The following is a 21,812-nucleotide window of genomic DNA, read 5'->3' as shown; positions in this document are numbered from 1 at the left end:
ACCACCAAAAAAAAAGTCCTTTCTGCTGCCCTAATCCTTCGATAGTGCTCCTAATCTGGTGTTTATCCTAAAAGCGGAGTTTCAGAACATTCACGCTCTTTCAGTTTTTGTTTCTGTCGCCTGGCAAACTTATCTCTTGATGTTTATGAATTATCAGACAAACAAAGAATAATTAAGTTTAACATTAACAGCGTAAATTCACACCTTTCTATCTAACGAAGATGCTCAAAGTGTTTCACGTCATTTACCTCCACACACATTCATTCAGCACTACTTCAAAGATAATCTGTAGAGACTAATCAGGTCACGTTCATACACCGATGGGACACACGTCGAGACAGTGAGGGGTTCTTGCCCAGGGACACTTCAGCATGTGACTTCTGGTGGAATCGAACCCCCAACTCTCCCATTGGAGGGTGACTGCTCCAACCACTCAGCCACATGCTGCTGTAAGACTTTGTGTACGTGGTTTGGTCTAAACTTCATGAAGTAATGAGCTTGAGTTTTATTTCAACATAAAGGCCAGTTTTAATAAACAGCTTCTAGCGTTAAGCTGCTGCACAAGACGCAAGACGTGTTCTCGTCGTTCCACGTCACCCAGTGAGAACTGGTGCTTCCCTTCAAACAAACTGGAGCGCACAGCTGGCAGAGTGGTTGCTTATTTTCAGATGATGATGGAGGACCAAGGTCGATTATTCCTGTTGTTAATCAAGGAGAAGCAATATTTTAATTTGTCACCAAGAGGTTGACACGTTTCCGACAGACGGTGAGGGAACGTGTTCCCACGCCGCCCGGTCGAGGTGCACAGCCTCGGCCAGCTGCTCCTCAGCCGAGCAGTTAAAGCAGAACGAGGACCGTGTACTTGTTGCTCATTTTGCACGAAGTTCTGACCAATCACACGATACTTGGCCCGTACCCTGCGAGACAGAATTTCTGCCAGGAGCTCGAGCACAGAACATGTTCTTGGAGGCGGAGCCAGCACAAAAAGACGTAATTTTCATTTTAGTGCAGCTGCGACGATGAGAACAAACATCTTGCAGAATAAATGGTGTGATCAGATATTTGAGATGCTCAGTTCTGCTGTTTTACTCTAAAAGCTGAGCCTCGTTTAAGTTAAACCTGAACCCAGGTTTTTTTTTGTCCACAGGCGGAGGCGGTGAGGAGGGTGATGTCCGAGCTCAACCTGACCGTGGTCGAGATGGGGGGAGAACAGGGAGACTCCGGGGGGGCCACGCTGGAAGGCAGCGATGTCCTCTTCACTGGGAGGGAGTTCTTTGTTGGCGTTTCCTCCCACACCAACCGAAGAGGAGCCGAAGTGCTGGCAGACACGTTCAGGGTGAGAAGCATGAAGAGACACTGAAAAGTAAAAAAACATAAAGTGAGAATATTCTGGATTTAAACACTAGTAGTACGACCGTTTTAATCTGCTGGGTTCTTGGTCCAGCTTAAAGGAACAGATATTCTTGAGGATATGTTTAGTGTGGATGGCTCTCTGCTGCAGGATTAAACACATCGACAGATTTTAGAGAGTGAGAGGCGTCGTCTTGTTGCCAAAGACCGTCGTAAGAAAAACAACGGAGCTGCCGAGGAGAGCAGGTGCTCGTTCGCTTTACTGCATTTTAGGAATTCTTGTCGTTGAGCGGTGATGGATGAGGTTGTTCCGCTCCGCTCCCATCGGCCTGACAAGACCCACCCAAATATTGATTCCCTCACTTCCTCTAAGTGCTTTTACTCGCGCACACTCTGCATCCTCTCATGCTGAATGTGTTTATGGGCGTGTGTGAACCGTCGGGACGGGATTAAAGAGGAAGACCAGCCGATCATTTCAAGACGTGATCGTTCTCTAATTCAGATTCAGGTTTTAGGCTCATTTCAGTTTTTATTTACAAAATTTAAAATAACGTTCTTGCTGCCGTATAAGTCGCATCAGCCCAAATATGTCTAATAAAGTGGGAAAAAACATAAATATGTTGCTACGCCGTATAAGTCGCATCTATTATGCGTCACCGCTGACAACCCGAAAATATGGGCAGGTGTTGTGCCAAAAATCGATTGGCTGCCAAATGGCGGCCGCGTGCACGGGAGGACACCAACAAGAATTTAACAAGATTAACACTTAAAAACAATTATTTGTTTGCTTGAAATTATAGCAAAGTTGTGTCTCAGTTGAACTGTTCCTTAATAAATGCACTTTAATGGTCAAATCGGCTGCATTTCGCCTGGGATTCGTGCCGAAATGCAGCTGATTTGATGTTTGTTTAGGAGTTCCGGAGCGAGACGAAGGTCGATTTGTATGGTAAACCAAGTGTCTCATTAATAGCCACTTTTACCTATTAATGAGACACTTGGCTTGCCATATTATTCGAGGGCCCTCTAGTGGCTGAAAATGGTAGTGTTCAATGTTTTTCATGTCAAAATGAATGAAATAGTCAGATCTCAGCCAAAAATTGGATTATAATTACGGGGAAAAAACTTAAATTAGTCGCTTCGGTGTATAAATCGCAGGACTTGCAAATTTATGCAAAAGGTGCGACTTATATGGTGAAAACTACAGTATGCTACTTGTTTTTCCTTCATTAATGAGATAACTCTGAGTCAAGGGGTGCATTTTAACACTTCAGAGGGAACTGGACAGAGATCAGCAGCTGAGACCAGCCCAGTGTAAAATTGATCTCAACTATTACAATAAGTGAATTCATGTATGTGACTGTTAGCCGAATGTTCCTTAATGAGACATTTTGAACTTGAATGGATAAAATATAAAAATGTTGTTTTCTTGAGGAGAGCTTCGTCTCAGATTGACGCTGCATGAACGGAGTTTATCTTGAGGTAAAGTCGTGGATGTTTCTGCAGCTGCAGTCTTTTATTTCAAACTTCACCTGTTCAGGACTTCGCCGTGTCCACCGTCCCCGTGTGCGGCGGAGCCCGGCTGAAGGACGTCTGCTCCATGGGGGGTCCGGGAACGATCATCGCCAGCAACACTGATGGGGCCAAGAAGACGCTGCGGGTAAGAAAGTTCACGTCTTGCTCACAAAATTAACCTGTAAAGAAGTTGTTGTGGCTTTTCATCCACGAAGACTTTCCACCTGGTTAAAGAAAAGCGTCTTAACACCGACGGCATCAGGAACTTTTACCATGAATGGTTTCCTCTCTTTTAATTATTGTAGATAAAATAAGACACAAGGGATCATTTTGAAGTTTTATTTGATTGTTGGAGATCTTTGCGTTTTATGAATTTGGGGCTAAACTTAATAAATCCCTAAGTTTATATTTATTTTAATTTCTATCTAAAAAGAAAACATTAAGCTCCACTTTCCTAACTGCTGATCAAACTGACCTAAAAACTGAACGTTGTTCATTTGAAGTTGTTCCAAACAGCTGAACCCTTTTTTTTATTTTTAATAATAATAATAATAAAAGCCGGTTCTGATTCCTCCTACATGAACTGCGAGGATCTTCTGATCGCTTCAAGCTTCCACTCTGTGCGTAACTCTTGACGCGTGTTTTATATTTTAGATGATGGAGCAGCTGACGGATCACCACTACGAAGTTCTCACCGTGCCCGAGGAATCTGCAGCCAACTGCATCTACGTTAAAGGCCCGTCCAAGAGGGACTTCCTGCTGCACAGACCCGCTGAGGAATGTCCTGAGAGCGTCTCTGTGAGTTCACACGAGGAGTTTTACGTCAGATTTAACCCCGTAGATCCTATAAAAGCTTCAAAGTATGAATTCTCTGTACCGTCGTACTTCAGTCAGTGAAATGAGTCGTTTCTACTCAAGTTGGGCTCAGACAATAGTTCGATGTTTCCCACTGAAAAATCATCTCCACCGTTTGTGTAAAACTAAATTTGGGCGTGTTTGGACCATTTCTGACCTTATAAAAATGTCTTCAACGTGACAAACTGGTAAAAGAATGCGTACGGCCTGCCGCAGTGCAGACGTTATGAGCAACAGTTTTTCAGTGCTCAGATTGCGGTACATGTTGGGGATGATTCGGCTACTACACCAAACTTTAGCTCTTTTAAGTAGCTACACATCCTTTCAAGTTGTTCAGTGGTTCATGAGATATTTTGCTGACACACATTGCCTTTATTCAGCTGCTTGTTTTCTCTTCTAATGAGGCCGTTCTGTTTAAATTCAGTTCAGACTAAGATCCAGTTTTTTAAACTATAGTTCAGATTAATGATGACGCTCAAGCTGTAAAAAAATTTGATTTGTCCTTTGTCTCACAAATGTTACAAAATTGTTTCTTCGCCAGAACCAGTGTCGATAGAAAAGAAATATCTACTTACATCCAAGTTTGCTTTTACTTTACAGAAAAATAAATCCCCATGACGTTTTGTAATTTTATTTAGTCACACCCACGAGTTGCTCAGATTTCCAGCCAGTGGTTTTACCCCCCCCCCCCATTAAAGAGTCTGCTGCAGCAGTTCATGTCAGTTCAGTCTGGATGAGTAAAACGTTTCCTCCGAACTCTCCACAGGCGTTCCAGAAGCTGCAGGACTACACCCTCCTGCCCACAGCCGCCAGCGAAGCCTCCAAACTGGGAGCGTCTCTGTCCTCCCTCTGCCTCCTCATCAACAGGAAGCACACACACTTCTGAAAACACATCGACTTATCCACAAGATAAAACTGTGGGGTCAGAGTCGGTTTGATTCGCGGCGCAGCTGCTCCTCCTGATGACATCACAGCTTTCATGAAGCTCAGCTGCAGCGCCACTTTCTTTTAGGACCACTAAGTTAATTTTGTCCATTTTAGCTCTTAACTGTGCCTGTTGACACAAACGTCTTTTTGTACCCGTCAGCAGTGAGAGATCCTTTTATTGTTGCCAACTCTGACAAAAGTTTAAAAACTACAGTGCGTTTCTGTCAATGGTTTGAGCTACTGGTAATTCTGTTGAAGGAAAACCTGCGTCTGACCCATGAACCCCTCAGTCATAATGTTTTAGTAATTAGCTGCTAAATGTAAAATTAGTTTTAGCTTTCCCGTGTTTGAATAAAATGCAGCTGTTAGGAAAGACTCAGTTTACTGTCCATCACACTTCAACATGTAATTCTATCTTTCTTTTTAAACTACTGGTAAATCTTTCCAAATGACCACATAATACACGGCAGTTGATTTCTTTAAATTTATTTGTTTTGTTAGAAAGCGAACATGTTTAACGGTTGGACTTGGCGACTCTCTCCAACTCGTCCTTCTTCTTGATGGCGTACGAGTTAGATGAACCCTGGAGGAGCAAGAAATGCAGATTCAGTTCCTAAATTATGTCACCACACAGGAACTAGTTTTCATGTTTGCTCAGGTACCTTGGCTGCGTTGATCAGCTCGTCGGCCAGACACTCAGCGATGGTCTTGATGTTCCTGAAAGCAGCTTCTCTTGCTCCTGTGCACAACAGCCAGATGGCCTGCAGAACGACAGCTCGTTAAGAGTCAGTGCACTCACGGGGGTTTCCTTTAGTTTGCTGAACACAGCAGCAGGTTGTATCTGAGCTGGTGGTTGACTGGGTCACAGCAGACTGCAGCCAATGAATAAACGAAGAGCTTTAATCTACGAGCACTCTAGCACACCAAGACAACGAGCAATGTCCAGGCGTGACTCTAGCCTCGCTTACAGCAAATATTTCAGGTTTGCTCAACTAGTTTTAAAACTGCAGATCTTACCTTAAAGCCAAAATTAACAGTTTTAATAAACAACTTCAGCCCAAACATAATATACTGATGATTGAGGGAGTTTGTTACCTGGTTGACTCTGCGAAGAGGCGACACGTCCACGGCCTGCCTCCTGACGGTACCAGCACGACCGATACGGGTGGAGTCCTCACGGGGCCCGCTGTTGATGATGGCATTGACCAACACCTGCAGAGGATTCTGGAGACAAAGTCGGAAAAATAACTTTCTGTACAGCAAACACCGTCTTTACCACCCATTGGGCTTGGCTGCACCTTTATTTTTAAATATATATTTTCCTTTTTCGATAACAGTATCCAACTCAAATCTGAGCCATACAGCAGGATTTAATGGTGACAACCTAGTTTTACAAACGTATATAATAAAGCTTTCCAGAAAAATAAAAAACGAAGTGCTTCATGTACAGCAGTGGGCTATTTAAAGTTTCTAAGGCAGGTGAAACTGAGTTACAGGTTAAACTGTGTCAACACAATTTCATTTAATGCGATTAAATTGTTCCCAACAGATTCAAAAATCTTGCAAATAAAACTGAAAAATATAGTACCTCCCCGGTCAGCAGATGGATGATCTCAAAAGCGTGCTTGACGATGCGCATGGTCATCAGCTTCTTGCCGTTGTTGCGGCCGTGCATCATCATGGAGTTGGTCAGACGCTCCACGATGGGGCACTGGGCCTTCCTGAAACGCTTGGCGGCATAACGTCCTCCAGAGTGTGGAAGATACTTGGCGTACTTCTCTTTCACAGCAATGTAATCCTGCGGAAAAGCAGTGGCATCTTTAATCACATCACACTAAAGACACCTGCCAACTAAATGACGTCGTTCAGGTGAGTGGTGTATCTAAGCTGGTGATTGGCTGGGCCACGTGAGACTACAGCCAATGAATAAGCAAAGATCAGTTGCTCTACGAGCGCTCTAGCACACCAGGACAAAGGGTCAGTGTCCAGGCGTGACTCTAGCCTCGCTTAGATGATCACAAACTCTCTTGATACGTACCTGCAGGGAGATATCATTGATCTGAACATCATCAGTGCTCCACTTTCCAAAAAGCTTGATCTCAGGGGTCTCAGCCACAGCTGGGGCAGTCTCCCACTCAGTCACTGCAGAGACGTGGGGATGAAAAGGTATCCAAAGTGAGCCACTGATGACATCACTCGTTTCAATGGACAGCATAGCACTACAAACTTATAATCCCTTGTGAAAATAGTAAAACACCAACAGTAATAAACAAAGATTTGGCACGAGATATCAGCATTAAATAACTGCAGTTAGGAGCTTATTCGAGTTCGATTTATTAGATCGTTTTAGGCGTTAGCAGCTAGCAAGCTAACTGCCGTCGGAGACTTGAAATACGTGAAAATTCCGTGGAAATGGTTTCGTAACGCATTTAGGTAATTTATTATGTGGAGGAAAAATACATTTGAAAAACAATCATCCGTCATTGGTGTGCAACAAGTAACATCTAACAAGGCGAATGAGCATGCCGCTACACATGCGCTAGCAGACAAGCTAAGTGCTAACACGACAACACCGAAAGGGAATAAAACAACGTTTACGCGAAAATGAAAAGTTATGAACGAACTTATCGAGTAGTTGGACGAAATTCCGCTTTCAAATGTCCGTTTTTACTTTAATATCACCACATTTAAACCAAGTTAAAGCGATTTTCTTTCACTCACTTGTGCCTGCCGTTCTGCACCACACTTCTCTGAGACGGAAAAGGGCCTAGTCGGGGCGCCGCGTGCAGATATCCGGTGAGCTGCCAGGAGGTTTCCGGGGCCGCGAAGCATCCTGGGAAATGTATTTTGACTTCTCCGCGACAACATTGTGTCAAATAATCTAACTTTCATAAACACTAGAAACATAGCAACATATTTATGGAAAGCCATTTAATTCAAAACTAAATAAATAAATAGTGTTATTTGAAAATTATTAATAAATATTCCATTAAATAAATAAATGCTCCCATGAACTTAAACATTTAAATAGAAAGGTTTACCGGTAGTTTTTTCCTCCAAGATTTATTTATTTTTTAAATTTCAAGATTTATTTTTTTATCTCAAGATTTATTTAATAATAGAGTTTCATTTTGTGACACTTTTATTTTGTAAAGCTACATTACATATTTCAGGGGCTTTTATTTTTTAACCCCGTTTTTAATTTTATTTCATTTTGGATGAACTGGCTCTCCATACACATTAATACCAATTGTTTATATGCATTTAAATGTAAGTAAATATATATACATTTACACACATATGCTTACATAAACTACCTAATAATGAATATTTCTCTCAGGTGCAACAACTTTAATGCAGTGTGCCTGTTTCCCAAACATTAATTCTGTTGTACAGTTTAAACCAACAAGTACAATGCACTGGAAATATGTTTTAAAACTACATTTTTAACTATAAAGGACTAAAACAAATGGCTGACTATTAATAAATGATAACTTTGAGTTAGTATGTCAAACATAGCAATAAACGCAATCGGATGCTTAAATAGTCTTTTATTAAATAAATGACAGTTGCCGCATTTCATTTAGCCAGACAAACACTGTAAAAACTGTCAAAATAGTCTTTTTAGTTTTTAAAACATCACTTAAACCGTTTGTAGAAGAAATCTGATCCAGACATTATTAAATTGTAGATTTAGGAACAAAAAAAGAAGCATTCTTGGACACATTTAAACTCGTCTTAATGAGTTCCCTCCTCGCTCCATTGTGCAATTCATGCTTTGATCATTTACTTCCTATTTTTTTTTTACACACACAAAAAAAGACTTTTCCAATTTTTTGTCCAGTAAACATAAAAGTTAAACAAAATAAAAACAGCCATTACATTTTTTTTTACTATAAATCCCTTTTCCTATAAACACGAGTTACTAAAACGCCTGAGATATCTAAATGCGATGGACGGTAAGGATCACCACAAGCAGGTTTTTAGAGGTCGTCACTGCCTGATGAATTACAACCTCTTTAATCTAAATGGAATTATTTCAGCTCCCTCACTAAAGGCTGTGAGCGGTGGCACTTCGGTAATGGGTATAAAACAAAAAGGCATGCAGAGGAACAAGTTAAGGCTTGATCTACTGAAGGAGCTCAGCTCCAAAGTGAATCCGATAAATTAAAAGAAGATGAAATCAGACATGCACGCTAACTGGTTTCCATTATCACAAACAGGGAGGATTAAAATATATAAACAGCTGCATCACAAGACGAGCAGGGCAGTAAATCTGTACACGAAGACGACGGAAGGTCGTTCAGGCACGGTCGTGTTGCATGAGATGCAAATACACAAAAATATCCCTATTAATACTAATATATTAACTTTTTATACAAGTAAAGATGATGCAACACATCTAAATGGGTTACAACAGAACACCAGACTTTACCTGTTTAAAGGCAGGAGGATAGTTTCAAAATAAAAAAACATACATTTGTTCTAAAAGGCCACACATTTTTGTTATGACCCAGTAGAACTGTGCATTTATCTGCTTCCCTTTGCTGATGACAGCGCACGACACTAAATACGACGGGATCCGTTCTTTTTTTTTTTTATCTTGCGCTCCCTTTCTGTAAATGCAGCCTCCCCCTCAGACGAGACTTCTTAGAAAATCCACAAACGCATCAGCTTTAAAGCTACAGCGCCACCTGCGCATTAAAACACACAATGTTACAACGTTGTATTTCTAATTCGAGTCGTTGTAAACAAACTAAAATTAATTTGGATGAGTAATTTGTACAACTTTTCCCTTTCAGGGTTACAGCCGTTCACTCACGGCCAACTCTGACTTACACTTGATTAGTTATACATCAACTAAAAGTCAAAAATCCTGTTCGATCAGCTGTTTCAGCAGCAATTATCCCCTAAAACCTAATAAAACATGCATACAGCTACATGTTAGCATGTGCGTTTAAATCAGTGTTTTTCTGTGTCCTACAGGTTCTGCAGCTTTCTGTCAAAAGTTTAAAGCACAAATGTTGGTTTTGTTTAATACTGCAAGAATGCAGTTTGAAATAAACCCTTAAAGGAGAAGTTTGATATTTATTGGATTACTGTAACTCCAGAGGAGCTGCAGCTGGTCATGAAGTCAAAAACCTTCTTCTTGAGAAATTTAACCAAACAGAGTGCGGTTTTCGATTAAAATTCTCTAAAATGTGCTGCACTCTGACCAAAACACGGCCTAAAAACTAAAAATTGCTTTTTAAACTCGACTTTTTGTGATGAAGAGCTTCGTTGTCGTTGGAGAGATGCGATATCGTCTCATCTGTCCACGCCGGACAAACACCAACTCAACGCACGATGAGACGACGTCACCAGATCGACTCTCAGCCTTATCGTTTGAAACGCTGGGCGCGCAGAACGCTGCAGAACACGCACGTGTTGGTTCTAGACCAGCCACTTCTCCATGCACGTGTGGAAAACGGTCTCGTTGGAGTGCCACTGGACGTGTTCGACGCCCGGAAACGAGCAGAGGATCAGATCTCCTCGAGCCGCCAGCGTCTTCAGACCGAACACGTCTTTTAAATACAGCTGGAGGAGAAAAACGTTTAGTTTAGGGAATTTAATCTGCCAAAAGTCAAATAAAAACCTTTAAAATAATATAAGATTACAAGATCATAAGATTTTTTTTCCTTCTGTTAGTATGTCATGTATTAAATATGGTGCTTTTCTTATATATTTTTCATATTTCAAAGTTTATCAGCATTTTTTCATAGTTTTATTTATATTTTTAGCTTTTTAAAACCTTTTCTAGTTAAGTGTTGCAGATAAGCTCCTATTTTTGGGTCAAAACATTAAATATCTGCGTTAAAAGGTGTTTTTTTTCCCCCATCTTATTATCGCCATGAATGGTGGGTGATAATGTAATTATCTGCGTCTGTGCATGTGTGTATTTCTTCTAAACTAGCAGATAATGAAGCCAACGTTTGGAGTGAAGCCTGTTCAAGATGGCCGCCACACTTCACTGACTTGGAACAGCTACAAAACCGTGAACTGTACAAATATTCTGTTACAATGTGGTGTGGTAGTAGCGGAGAATAATCCTCAACACATATTCTGAGTGCTAACAGATTGTGTGAGGTCTTTCTTTAAAGCAGTGGCATTCCACCCTTTTTGTCTGTTAGCAAAATATCTGATGAATATTTGATGAATCTCTCTAAAAGTAATGACTGATTAACTTCTGGAGTCAAACCCATTCAAGATGGCGGTCACAGCTCATTTTGATTTTTATTTTGCAAACAAAAAAATGGCTGTAACCATCAGCTTCACAGGTGTTCAGCTAAAACTTGGTGTGGTAGTTGCTGAAAATAATCCACACCACACAGTCGGAGCACCAACAGAACCAATTTGTAAATGCACCGTACTTTCCGCTGTTTAAGTCACATCAGTCCAAAAATGTCTAATAATGTGGAAAAAAACATAAATAAGTTGCATCTATTAAGCGTCACCGCTGACCACCCGGAAACATGGGCTGGTGTTGTGCCAAAAATCGAATGGCTGCCAAATGGCGACCGCAAGAGCGTGCTGGGAGGACTTTAACAAGAATTTAACAAGATTAACACTTAAAAACAATTATTCGTTTGCTCAACATTATAGTAAAGGTGTGTCTCAGTTTAACTGTTCCTTAATAAATTCACTTTAATGGTCAAATCAGCTGCGTTTCACCTGGGCGACACGGCGAAATGCAGCTGATTTGACGTTTGCTCCAGGAGTTCCAGAGTGAAACAAAGGTGGCTCTGTATGGCAAGCCAAGTGTCTCATTAATAACCGCTTTTACATATTAATGAAACACTTGGCTTGCCATAACGCACTAGTGCCCTCTAGTGGCTGAAAATGGTAATGTTTAATATTTTTCATGTCAGAATGAATGAAACTGTCAGATCTCAGCCAAAAATTGTTATAAATATGGGAAAAAAAAGTATATTAGTTGCGTTGGCATATAAGTCGCTGAACTTGCAAATTTATGCAAAAAGGTGCAACTTATATGGCGAAAAATACGGTAAGTGCATTTAATTGTGTTTGTAAAAAAAAGTGCTCTCCTATGTTTATCACTCAGTAAACGACAGTAAAATAAAAATATTACTAAAGGTGACAAGCAGAAGAGAAAAACTAATCGTTTCTCTCTGGCGTCTGATTTCTACTCACGTCTTGGTGCTGCATCTCCACGACGGTCTCGTTGTCGTCATAAAATCCAAACTGGCTGCAAAACACGAGGGAGAGACACGGCGGTGTCACACGAGGGTCCTCGGACCGAACGGTAAAATTAACAAACACGAAACCACCATAAAACGTGTGAACCGGGAGCCTTTGAATGACCCCGAGAGGTCCAGTCACATTAAAGCTGAACAAACAGATTTACCGTATTTTTCGGACTTTAAGGCACACTTGAAATTCTTTAATTTTTTTCAAAAATCGACAGTGAGTATAATCAGGTGTGCCTGTATTAATTCTGGTTGTACTTACTGATCTCGAGCAGATTTTATGTGGTTATTGTGAATGAGTTGAATAAAGTTTGGCTTATCTGACCGTTTTGTTTCACTTAATGCGCCTTATAATCCAAAAATTACAGTAAGAGGAAAACTGTTGCAGCTATACTCAATAAATGAAGTGTTTCAATAGGTGATCGATAACTCGCATTTGTTAGCCATTTTTGAAGCAGATTGAAGTTTAAAGGTTTAAAATTATGGAAAAGGACCCAAAATTAACCCCGTGTTGTTCTAAAATCAAACCTCGTGTGAAATCAGGACGGACTCACCTGGACTGCCAGGGAGTGATGACTCCATCGTCTGGTCCTCCGATCAGCACCAGCCTCTGGATTTTGAGGAAGTTCATCTTCCATTCTGCAGGAGAAAGTTTGGAGTTGTTACAAAAACCAAACCTGAAGACTGCATCACTGGTCCGAGAAAACATTTAGCTTTTGTGGGGCTCATGTGGCTTTTACTGATCCATCCCGCCACACAGGAAGATTCCTCGATTTCATGCGCAAGACTTTTACAGCAAAAGTACTAGGGATGCACCGATCCACTTTATTTTCTCACTTCCGATATCTGACGTTTAATATCGATCGGTACCGATTCGATACCGATCTGATACAGAAACACTGAATTAACTTAAAACATTTACTTTTTTTAAACACAGACATAATATGTACTGAATTACAAATTTACTGAAAAAAACTGCACCAGTATAGAACATCACAGCTTCACAATGCTGGTCCAACGTGTAAAAACAAGTGTAATTTGTTCAGTCAGTGCAGTTATGAGTGTAACATCCAATGTAAAATAAATAATAATAAAGATACTGAAACTGACAAAAACAATAGGTTGACAACTTTGGTCAAACGTGAAAAAAAATAAACCTTTCAAAAAGGTTCAGGAATTCTAAATATAATGTAAAATAAATATTAAAGGAGCTGAAATAAGACAAAAAAACAATAATTCACTAGCTTGGTTGGCAGATATTTAAAATATACAGCAATCAGCTCCTGTCCTTATGGATCCGCCACATTGACACCGATACCTGATCAAGAAATTTTTCGATATATGTACCGATACTGATACTAATATCGGATCGGTGCAAAAAAAAAGAAGAAAAAAGTACTGAATAAGAAAAGTACCAGTTTAGAAATTATTCTCAGAGTTTTGGATGTGTGCTGATGATCTCATCCAGCATGCAGTTGTAGATGTTACATTAAGTGAAGTTTATTTCCAGAAATGAACTTTCTAACCTGTTGAGTTCGGGTTCGGTCGTTCGCTGTTGAGCAAAGCCAAATATTCACTGTTGTTCAGATACAGGTCTCTGTGGTGGGGGTCTGCAGACCGAGGAGGGAAGATTATAACCACAGCGTCGCGTTGCATCTTACATACATTTATTCCAGCGGCTTATTTGTTTGACGTCAACCTTTAAAATCTGTCAAGTTAAGAAGTGAATACGCGCTCCAAGAGGAAATCTCACCGTTCCAGTAGTTGCAGATGGAGATCAGTTGACCGACTCCAGTGTAACAGAAGTGGTAAAGGTTGGACTTCACAAAATGAGGGAAAACTTTAAAATAGTCCGTGTCTGAGAAGAGACAGAAGGTTCAGCTCAAACAAACAAGACAAACCAAGAAACGAGCTTCAACATCCACGCTTTGTCTTTATTTTAAATGTTTTCAAACACCTAAAAATAACGGGTCTCTTACTGTCCGTTTGCTAGTAAAAGATTTCTGGATTATTTGTTTTAAAACGTGATCGGATGTTCTGTTGTCAGACATTTAAAAAAACTCAACAGAAAAGAGCTACATAACCATAAAAACCTTCAGTATAAATACATAGTACAGCCCAGGACCTACAGAGACCAGGCTGTCCTGTACTTACAGAGGACAGACCCGTTACTTACCTGTTATAGTATCTGGTACTAGACAGAGTACGTCACCTGGAAGTACAGGGTAACAAGTCATGATCCCTGAGTAGTACCGAGTGCTTAGTACAAAGTTTCTGATCCCTGTCAGTACCAGGTACTAAGCACTGTGAGCATGCTGTAAATACACAATAAAAGCACCCGCTACACAAGTTATATACTGACAGAGTACCAACGTTAGAGGCACCGGTACATATGATGAAGAGCCCGGTTCAAACTTCACAAGACGCAAGATATCGGTTCTCGCTGACGTGGTTGTGAGACGTTCCTTTGACAAGAACGTTTTATACTCAAAGAAAGAAATCCTGACAAGCCTTATGCAGCACTCTAGATTATTACACTAGATTATTACACTAAATTATTACACTAGATTATTACACTAGATTATTACACTAAATTATTACACTAGATTATTACACTAGATTATTACACTAGATTATTACACTAAATTATTACACTAGATTATTACACTATCAGTAGGGCTGATAAAGGCGTCTAGGGGACATATCGGTATCGGTGATAGCCAAAATTTCCATATCAGTCAGGCCCTACAGGACACGCTGTGCGATAACAGAATTAACATGACGAGAGCGCAGTTGTCAGAGATGGATGTTTACTTTCACTTAATGATGGAGGAGTTGGAGGAAGAGTTGGTATTTTTGCCGTTAACCTAAGAGAAGCGCTGTTTTGTAAATTAGTCACGAAGACACCGACACCGTTTCCAACATGCGGTGAATGTGTCTCTACAACGTCCTGATGCTCAATAATCCAGGTCGATAAATCTAACAAGGTCAAGTCAGGTCCTCTGGATGGATTCTTGTTTGATGAAATGTTTCGTCTTTTATCCAAAGGACTTCTTCAGTCTGAGATCTTGTAACAAGCGCAGTCTTATAAACAGAACCTTCTCCTAGTGGATCAACCAGTTTGCTGCTGACGGTCAGAACCAGCTACAGAGTTCACATGCAAAAGGACCATCAGCCTAACAATGGATCGTTGGTGTCCTGACGGCCACTTGCTATTCACAGAGGGCTGAGTGATGCTTGCAATAACAGCATTGTGTGGGGGGGCAGCTGAACACGAAGACCCCTGCCCCGTTTAATGATGGATGGGTTCTTTTCACAAAGATGGCCTCCTTTACTCCTCTCAAACCAACGTTCCTCTGAGAGAACGAGAGAAGAATAAAGGAAGCCATCTTTGTGAAAAGAACCCGTCCATCATTAAACAGAGGTCTCTGTGTTCAGCTGCCCCCCACCCCCCACCCCCACCGCTGTTATTGCAAGCATCACTCAACCAAAAAAAAAAAAAAACTGTCCAGGTGACCTGACTGAAGAATGTTGGATTGTATACCTGGATTATTGAGCATGGACTTTGTTGTTTTCAACCAGTTTGACAAGACTGTCAACAAGGAAGAGGGCCGGCAATGGAGGAGGGGCGCACCAAAGAGACCATCTGATCACAAGCAGAACTGGTTTGCTCCACTTTGGAGTAAGATGTTGGGGGAAAAATCAGTTTTGTTGTGTGTTTCCTTGACTGTTGAAGCCTTCTGGATCGAAGGTGAAACGTTTCAGCACCAAAAAAAGAAACTGTCCAGATGACCTGACTGAAAAATGTTGGATCAGTCAACCTTCTTTGAATAGCAAGCGGCCATCAGGACACTAACGACCCACTCCCTCTTGGACAGCGCAGCCATACAGAGCCGAAGCGTTCTCCACGCCATCTTCTTCGTGCAATCCACTTCTATAATTTTGACCATCTTTAAAAGTTTGGACCGTTCTTACAAGGTTTCCTTGAACAGCTCTTTTCTAATATAACAGCCTCTGCCGGCTGCTCCTCAGCAGGGCCATTTTTCATATAAACACATCCACAAAGTTCTGACCAATCACACAATAATTGGTGCAAACCCTGCAAGACTATACTTGTGACATTGTTGTGCACAGAACAGAGTCTCAGGGGCCGCGAGTGACGCAACCACATCAGCGAATCACAATTCCTGCACTTCTCACAAAGTATTCTTCGTGAGAAGTGCAGGAATTGTGATTAACCAGCCTTAATAACGGCCGCGGCTGCTGTAAGTACTGGTGTGTAACGTTGTTCCGGCGACACGTCTGCGTGGCTCCAACTCGCATCAGATCCAATTCTTAATCTAAAAGCGGTGACTTGTTGAAACCCTGTTCAGACTTGAACGTCGGACCCACCTCCGTACTGCCCGGCCTGCGGCGCCGACAGAGAGATGAAGGAGTGAACATTGTGGTCAGACAGAGTGGAGAGGATCCCTCTGCACACCAGCCCACCTGTCAAAACAACAAACCTGAATATTTCACACTTTTTGAAGATACAAACATAAGATGAAAAAATTCTATTTATTATAGTGTGTTCCTAGAAACACCTCTCTCAAAGCACAATTCATTTAAAGTCTGGAAGTCTTTAACAGGAACATTCAGTGTCGAAACAAAAACTGACGGAAGTCTAAACTCACTGAAACCAAAATTCCTAACGTCCTGCAACAAGATGCGTCCAGTAATTAATTAGAACCATCATCTACAATTTACAGTAAACAGTTCATGTAAGAATGAAAAAACAAACATCGAGTATTTGTAGTTTGGAGCAAATACCACATGTATGTGTATACGCTGGAGAGCAGGAATGCATTCGCTCACCTTGAGAGTAGCAGATCAGGTTCACCCCGTCCGCTGCGTTCTGCATTATTGGATAAATAGCTGCCTTGAACCCTTCCACCTGTTTCCACATGGGCTGCAGGCTGGAGCTTCTGTCGAACAGGTCGATGACGGTCACGTTTGTCCCCGGATGAGACTGCAGGAGAGAAAAGATGATCAAATCTCCAGAACATTGCCACATCTATATTGTCTTTAGGCGCTTAACTGATCGTCTTCTCAAAGATAGCCTCAAAAACAGGATTTCTTTCGCGTAACAATGCTTCTTGGCAATGAATCTTAAACAGTTGGAAAGCATGTTTATTTCCACTTAGTGCCACATTTGTTGGGAAAACGCACAAGTGGTTTGTGTGCATAAAAAATTATGGTTAAGGTCTAAAGCATGTGTCAGACAAAAGTGGCCCTCAAGATGTTATTTTAAATGTAAAATACTTTAATTTTTTTCAGTAATCTTTGATTATGATGTCAAAAATGCAACAGAAAACATATAAAGAGACCGATCAAACTCTTGTTGAGGAACCTGCAACCAAGAAAGGATGTTGGGTATCTGACTTGAGTTATAGATCCTGAAACCAGCACTTAGTTTGAAAAAGGTTTAAATTATGGCCCCCTTTTGTAAGTGGGTTTGACACCCCTAGTTTAAAGGAAACAAGACATTTTGGCAATTTAACTATTCAGTCATTTTACAAAGGCGTAAGCAGCATGCGGAAGAACCATACACAGCCACAACAGCATATTAGGCAAAGTAGGAGCTCAGACTGTAAAGCGGAAAGGAGGAGATTTCGGTTTTTGTCCATTGGGTCCTGTCAGGTGTATCACTTTCTAACACAGCAGACTTAAAAGAAGAGGAACTTAAAGTTGGTTTCACCTCAATTCCTCAAGAGACCCCACAAAAGCTTCCTTTTTGTACCAAAACCACATTTTCAGCTCATGAAAGTTTCTCAAGGGGTGTTGGGATATTGGAAGAGAAGAAAACAGGCTTGGGCACATTTTACTTTCATTTATATAACACAGCATTTATTATTACTGGCATGAGATTTCATGCATTAGTCACTTTAAGCAAGTTAATCCACATTGTGTTTGTATGAGATTAACTGGTGCCATGAGTTTTAAAGGACACAAACTGGAACAGTAAATGTTACATAATGTTCTGATGCCAACAAAAATAAGAAATTAATTTAACCTGCGGTCCACAGACCTCCAGGATTCTTGTTCAGTGCCACTCACCTCGTTAATGAAGCGCTTGAGGTTTTTGAAGTCCTCCGAGCTGTCGAACAAACCGTGCACCACGATCACCGGCTTGTATCCGACCACCGCAGCCCACAGACACGCACCGAGGAGCGGGCACAGCAGCGCGGCCGCCCCGCTGCTTCTCCTCCGCGTCCTGGCGAAATGTGAGCCCCCCATTGTGACTCAAACTTACACAAAAATAAAACTTTTAGGAATTAAAAGGCGCCTGGAAGGACAAAGTTGTTAAAAAAAATAATAATTCACGAGGTTTAGCTGTTGTCAACGCATTATTTTAAGCTTATGTGCGTTTCCAGCTGCGGTACAGGTCACGCAGATTTACAGCGACTGTTTTATTAATCCTTACTAACAAACTCCGTATTCCCGCTAAAATAAATAAAATGCACCTGTTAAAACACTTCGCGGCCGCTCCACTTTTGCGTTTGTTTGTTCCGGTTTTAAATTAAAGGTGAGACGGCCGCTGCTGACGTCACTTCCGGTAGTCCTCGACCAATCAGCGCTCAGACTCCTCCTTTACGGCATCGTGTCGCAAAGTTGTAAACAGGATGCAGACTTATCTTTTTTTATCTCGATTCCCCCATCGAAAATCTTTTAAACTTGAACATGAACAAAAACATCGTAAAAAAAACAAACAAACACAGAAAACGTGCCACAAATCAAAAGCTTTATTAACCAGTCCTGCAGGTTGAAAGAAGAAATGGAAATGTCTCGACAATCAGCTGGTTTGAGCTCAAACAAAAATATTAGACTTTATCTGCCGTCATCATTAATAACCAACTTCATCTCCTTTTATTCTCTTTAAACCCTCATTAACGTAGCAAATCAAAAGTAGCTTTGTTGTCAAGAGTAAAATACGAAGCCTTTCTTTTTTATCCACAATTTCCCGACTTACAAAAAGGAGTTTTCATTTCACTTGTGGGAAGCTTCAGATAATACAGGAGTGTCAAGTTAACCTTGTTTGCCTCAGACACCTCCTCATGATGCCTCACACAAGAAGAAAAACTGCTGAACAAGCTATTAAAAAATATTAAAAGCCCCTTTAGAGCCACAGAGTTCAGGCTCGCTCACAATTTAAAACTAATGGAGCATAATAAGAAGCATACATGAGAATCGAGCCATACAAAATATTTTCTTCCTTGTTAATGAGTGGTTGGATGGCGTCACGGCAGCTCTACACAGTAGGCTCCAGCAGCTCCTGCAGGTCGCACAAGGTTTGCTTCAGAGTACGAGCTAAAGTCTCTGCGTTCGTCTCTTCGCAGCAGTTGAAAGCTATGACGGAGAAGTGGATGTGGTCCGCCTGGGGGTTGTTACAAACGGCGTAACCGTCAGGAACGAGGGGCCCGAAGCACATCACACTGTCCGTGTTCGCAGGCACCTAGATATCAAAGAGGAAAGTTGTTGTAAAGGAAAAGAGAGCGTACAAACTCAGTCTGTACATCTCTCTAAATTTACTTTTTAAATCTAATTTTCTAGAATAAACACTTTGTCACTCCAAATTTGTATTTGTGGAAATTCATCTCAATTGTTTTAACACACCAGCTCAGAATCAGCATCAACACCAGTTCATTATCACTTTTGTTCTTTTGTGGGTATTTCGCATGGAAAAAAATAGATCTCTTCCTCTAAAAAAATTTATTTTTGTTTGACTTTGCTGTTTATCTGAAAACCTTTTCCTAATTCAGCCACTTCAGCGGAAGTAATTAAAGTTCAACTTTATTATTAAAACAGGAAAAGTGCAGACTGATCGAGCGACTCATTTAGGGGCATTCTACAACACTGCCAAAAGTTTTTACCTAGCAGGTCATCATAAAATAATAAAAATCACGTTGTAGGAATATTACAGATGTTAAATTAGGACTAACAAACAGCTCCAGCCCGTCTGTCATCGGAGAGAACAGGAGCAGCTGGAAATTCCCCAAGTTATAACTGGAGTCATAACTGGAAACTGTTACCATCACATCAAAATAAAACAAAAACGGGAATGAATTTTGATCATAACTTCCTTATTAAATGACAAAAGTTCCACTTTCTGCTGAGCTAAACCAAACCAAACCCCACCTGGCCTGTCCGCAGCTTCCAGTGTGTTGCCAGGCCGTAAGCCGTGTCCATGAAGATCTTGGGAATGCTCAGTCCCTCCTCGATGGCTTGCAGCTTGAGCCCCAGCAGGTGGCGATCAATCCCGTGTCCTTTAAGTGCCTGAGCAGCAGCAGGAAGATGAAAACATATTTGTGTGTGCTTTTCGCAAATAAAAAGAGCCAATAAAAGCAGCTTGTTGAAGCTCACCGACCTGCTCCGTCAGCTCTGCGCAAGTATCCACAGCTTCTTTGAACAGCTGCAGTTTGGCCTCCCTCTGAAACACAAACGACTCAAAGCTTCGCACAAACTCGCACTCAAGAGACAACAAACGATAAACGACACGGTCTGTGTTTCTCACCGACACAGACGGGTCATCGAAGGCCGTGATGAACTTCAGCGCCTGATTCGTGGGCGAGCGGACGTACTCCGTCCTTCCTGCTCGAAACATCCTCTGAGTGGCGATATCGCAGGCGGGACAGACCTCATTGTGAACTCTGCAGGAAGAAACAAAACACTCAGAGATCCAAACACACGTTCATCAAATAAGTACCGTATTTTTTGGACTATAAGTCGCGTTTTTTTGCATAATTTACATGTCCTGTGACTTATAGGCTGAAGCAACATATTTAAGGATTTTTTTCCCATGTTTATAAACCAATTTTTGGCTGAGATATGACGTTTTCATTCATTCTGACTGGGAAAAAAAAAAGAGAGCAGTACCATTTTCAGCCACTAGATGGCAGCAGAGTAGTAGTAGCAGTAAGGCATGCGTTGTATCATGTAATAGGTAAACGAGGCTATAATGAAAAATTCAAAAAAGTTCAATACAAAAACAACTGGACTTTACCATACCCATACCATTTGATTTATAAAGCACTTTAAACAGCGACAAGGCCAACCAAAGTGCTGTACAAACAGAAACAAACAGGGAAAGCACACAGTAACACTTAACATAACGTAAAATCAAAATATATAAACAAAATAATAGCGGATAATAACATAATAATGTAGGGGTGCACCAATTGCAGTTTTCTGGCTGATCATAGATTTCTAAAAAGTCTGACCTGCCGATTCTGATTTTGGCCGATACCGATTTTAGTTTTATAAGCCACACAGTCAGGTGTCATGAGGTCACAATGCACCTTCAATTTTCAGTCTTATTTTATTGAAAAACATACCCTTGAACAATATCCTAGAAACAATACAAACTTGTTTAACTGGCCATGAGGTAGTGCTCTGAAATATAAATGAAGTTCAGACAATTGTTGTTAAAACAAAAAACAAAAAAAATCAGTAAAATCGGTTTCTCGTGCAAGTATTGGCCAATTTCCGATTTCCCAAAATTAAAGAAATCGGGGCCCTAATAATTAGCACAGTGTGACGCATACAGGTTCAGCAACAGATCATACATTGTTGAAATCCAGGGAATAGTAGTAGGTTTTTAAGCAGGATTTAAAAACTGTGAGGGAAGTGGCCTGTCTGACAGGTAGAGGTAACTTTAGTTTACTTTATTGTTTTTGTCTTGAACTTTTTTGAATTTACCATGTCCTGGATGACTGAGAATCTTCACCAGCTATTAATGACACAATCGGCTTGCCTTAGACACACCTTCGTTCTGCTCGCTGCTTGGAGCCAGTAAAACCAGCTGCACCGCCCCGGCGAAATGCAGCTAATTTGACCATTAAAGTGCATTTATTAAGTAAAAGCTCAACTAAGACACACCTTTGC

At 41.0% G+C, this 21,812-nt stretch overlaps 4 protein-coding genes and 2 non-coding genes across 6 annotated transcripts in view; 1 reads left to right on the top strand and 5 right to left on the bottom strand.

The window, feature by feature from the left end:
* The window catches only part of ddah2 (dimethylarginine dimethylaminohydrolase 2), a 6,320-nt gene extending 1,389 nt beyond the window's left edge, over positions 1–4,931 (top strand). The window contains exons 3-6 of the mRNA XM_037692752.1: positions 1,148–1,336; positions 2,888–3,007; positions 3,517–3,660; positions 4,484–4,931. Coding sequence (XP_037548680.1) covers positions 1,148–1,336; positions 2,888–3,007; positions 3,517–3,660; positions 4,484–4,603 — 573 coding nt within the window. The 3' untranslated portion in view covers positions 4,604–4,931. The remainder of the gene's footprint in view (positions 1–1,147; positions 1,337–2,887; positions 3,008–3,516; positions 3,661–4,483) is intronic.
* A 182-nt stretch (positions 4,932–5,113) lies between these two features.
* Positions 5,114–7,431, bottom strand: rps5 (ribosomal protein S5). Its single transcript, XM_037693366.1, has 6 exons — positions 7,366–7,431; positions 6,683–6,786; positions 6,233–6,442; positions 5,740–5,868; positions 5,307–5,405; positions 5,114–5,227 (listed from the first exon to the last, which is right to left on the bottom strand). Coding segments are annotated over exons 1-6 (612 nt in total). The 5' UTR covers positions 7,367–7,431; the 3' UTR covers positions 5,114–5,158.
* LOC119426193 lies at positions 5,478–5,609 on the bottom strand. Its single transcript, XR_005187598.1, has one exon. It is a non-coding gene; the product is annotated as a small nucleolar RNA SNORA3/SNORA45 family (small nucleolar RNA).
* LOC119426192 lies at positions 6,519–6,652 on the bottom strand. Its single transcript, XR_005187597.1, has one exon. It is a non-coding gene; the product is annotated as a small nucleolar RNA SNORA3/SNORA45 family (small nucleolar RNA).
* A 2,579-nt stretch (positions 7,432–10,010) lies between the features above and the next one.
* ppt2b (palmitoyl-protein thioesterase 2b) lies at positions 10,011–18,445 on the bottom strand. The gene is made up of 9 exons (XM_037693707.1): positions 18,395–18,445; positions 17,988–18,178; positions 16,746–16,899; positions 16,284–16,379; positions 13,645–13,749; positions 13,418–13,501; positions 12,446–12,530; positions 11,836–11,890; positions 10,011–10,221 (listed from the first exon to the last, which is right to left on the bottom strand). Exons 2-9 carry the CDS (start codon positions 18,165–18,167, stop codon positions 10,078–10,080), a joined length of 903 nt encoding a protein of 300 aa, XP_037549635.1. The 5' UTR covers positions 18,168–18,178; positions 18,395–18,445; the 3' UTR covers positions 10,011–10,077.
* A 210-nt stretch (positions 18,446–18,655) lies between these two features.
* Positions 18,656–21,812, bottom strand: part of cratb (carnitine O-acetyltransferase b) — a 15,135-nt gene continuing 11,978 nt past the window's right edge. The window contains exons 12-15 of the mRNA XM_037693607.1: positions 20,443–20,578; positions 20,296–20,358; positions 20,067–20,204; positions 18,656–19,383 (exon numbers count right to left, since the gene is read on the bottom strand). Of these exons, the coding sequence (XP_037549535.1) occupies positions 19,180–19,383; positions 20,067–20,204; positions 20,296–20,358; positions 20,443–20,578 (541 nt within the window). The 3' untranslated portion in view covers positions 18,656–19,179. The remainder of the gene's footprint in view (positions 19,384–20,066; positions 20,205–20,295; positions 20,359–20,442; positions 20,579–21,812) is intronic.

The sequence above is a fragment of the Nematolebias whitei genome, chromosome 19 (assembly GCF_014905685.2).
Source record: "Nematolebias whitei isolate Nwh7 chromosome 19, NemWhi1, whole genome shotgun sequence".
In the NCBI taxonomy this organism is placed as follows: domain Eukaryota; kingdom Metazoa; phylum Chordata; class Actinopteri; order Cyprinodontiformes; family Rivulidae; genus Nematolebias; species Nematolebias whitei.
The sequence above is the reverse complement of the archived record's forward strand: the minus strand, read 5'-3'. Positions and strand labels throughout refer to the sequence as shown.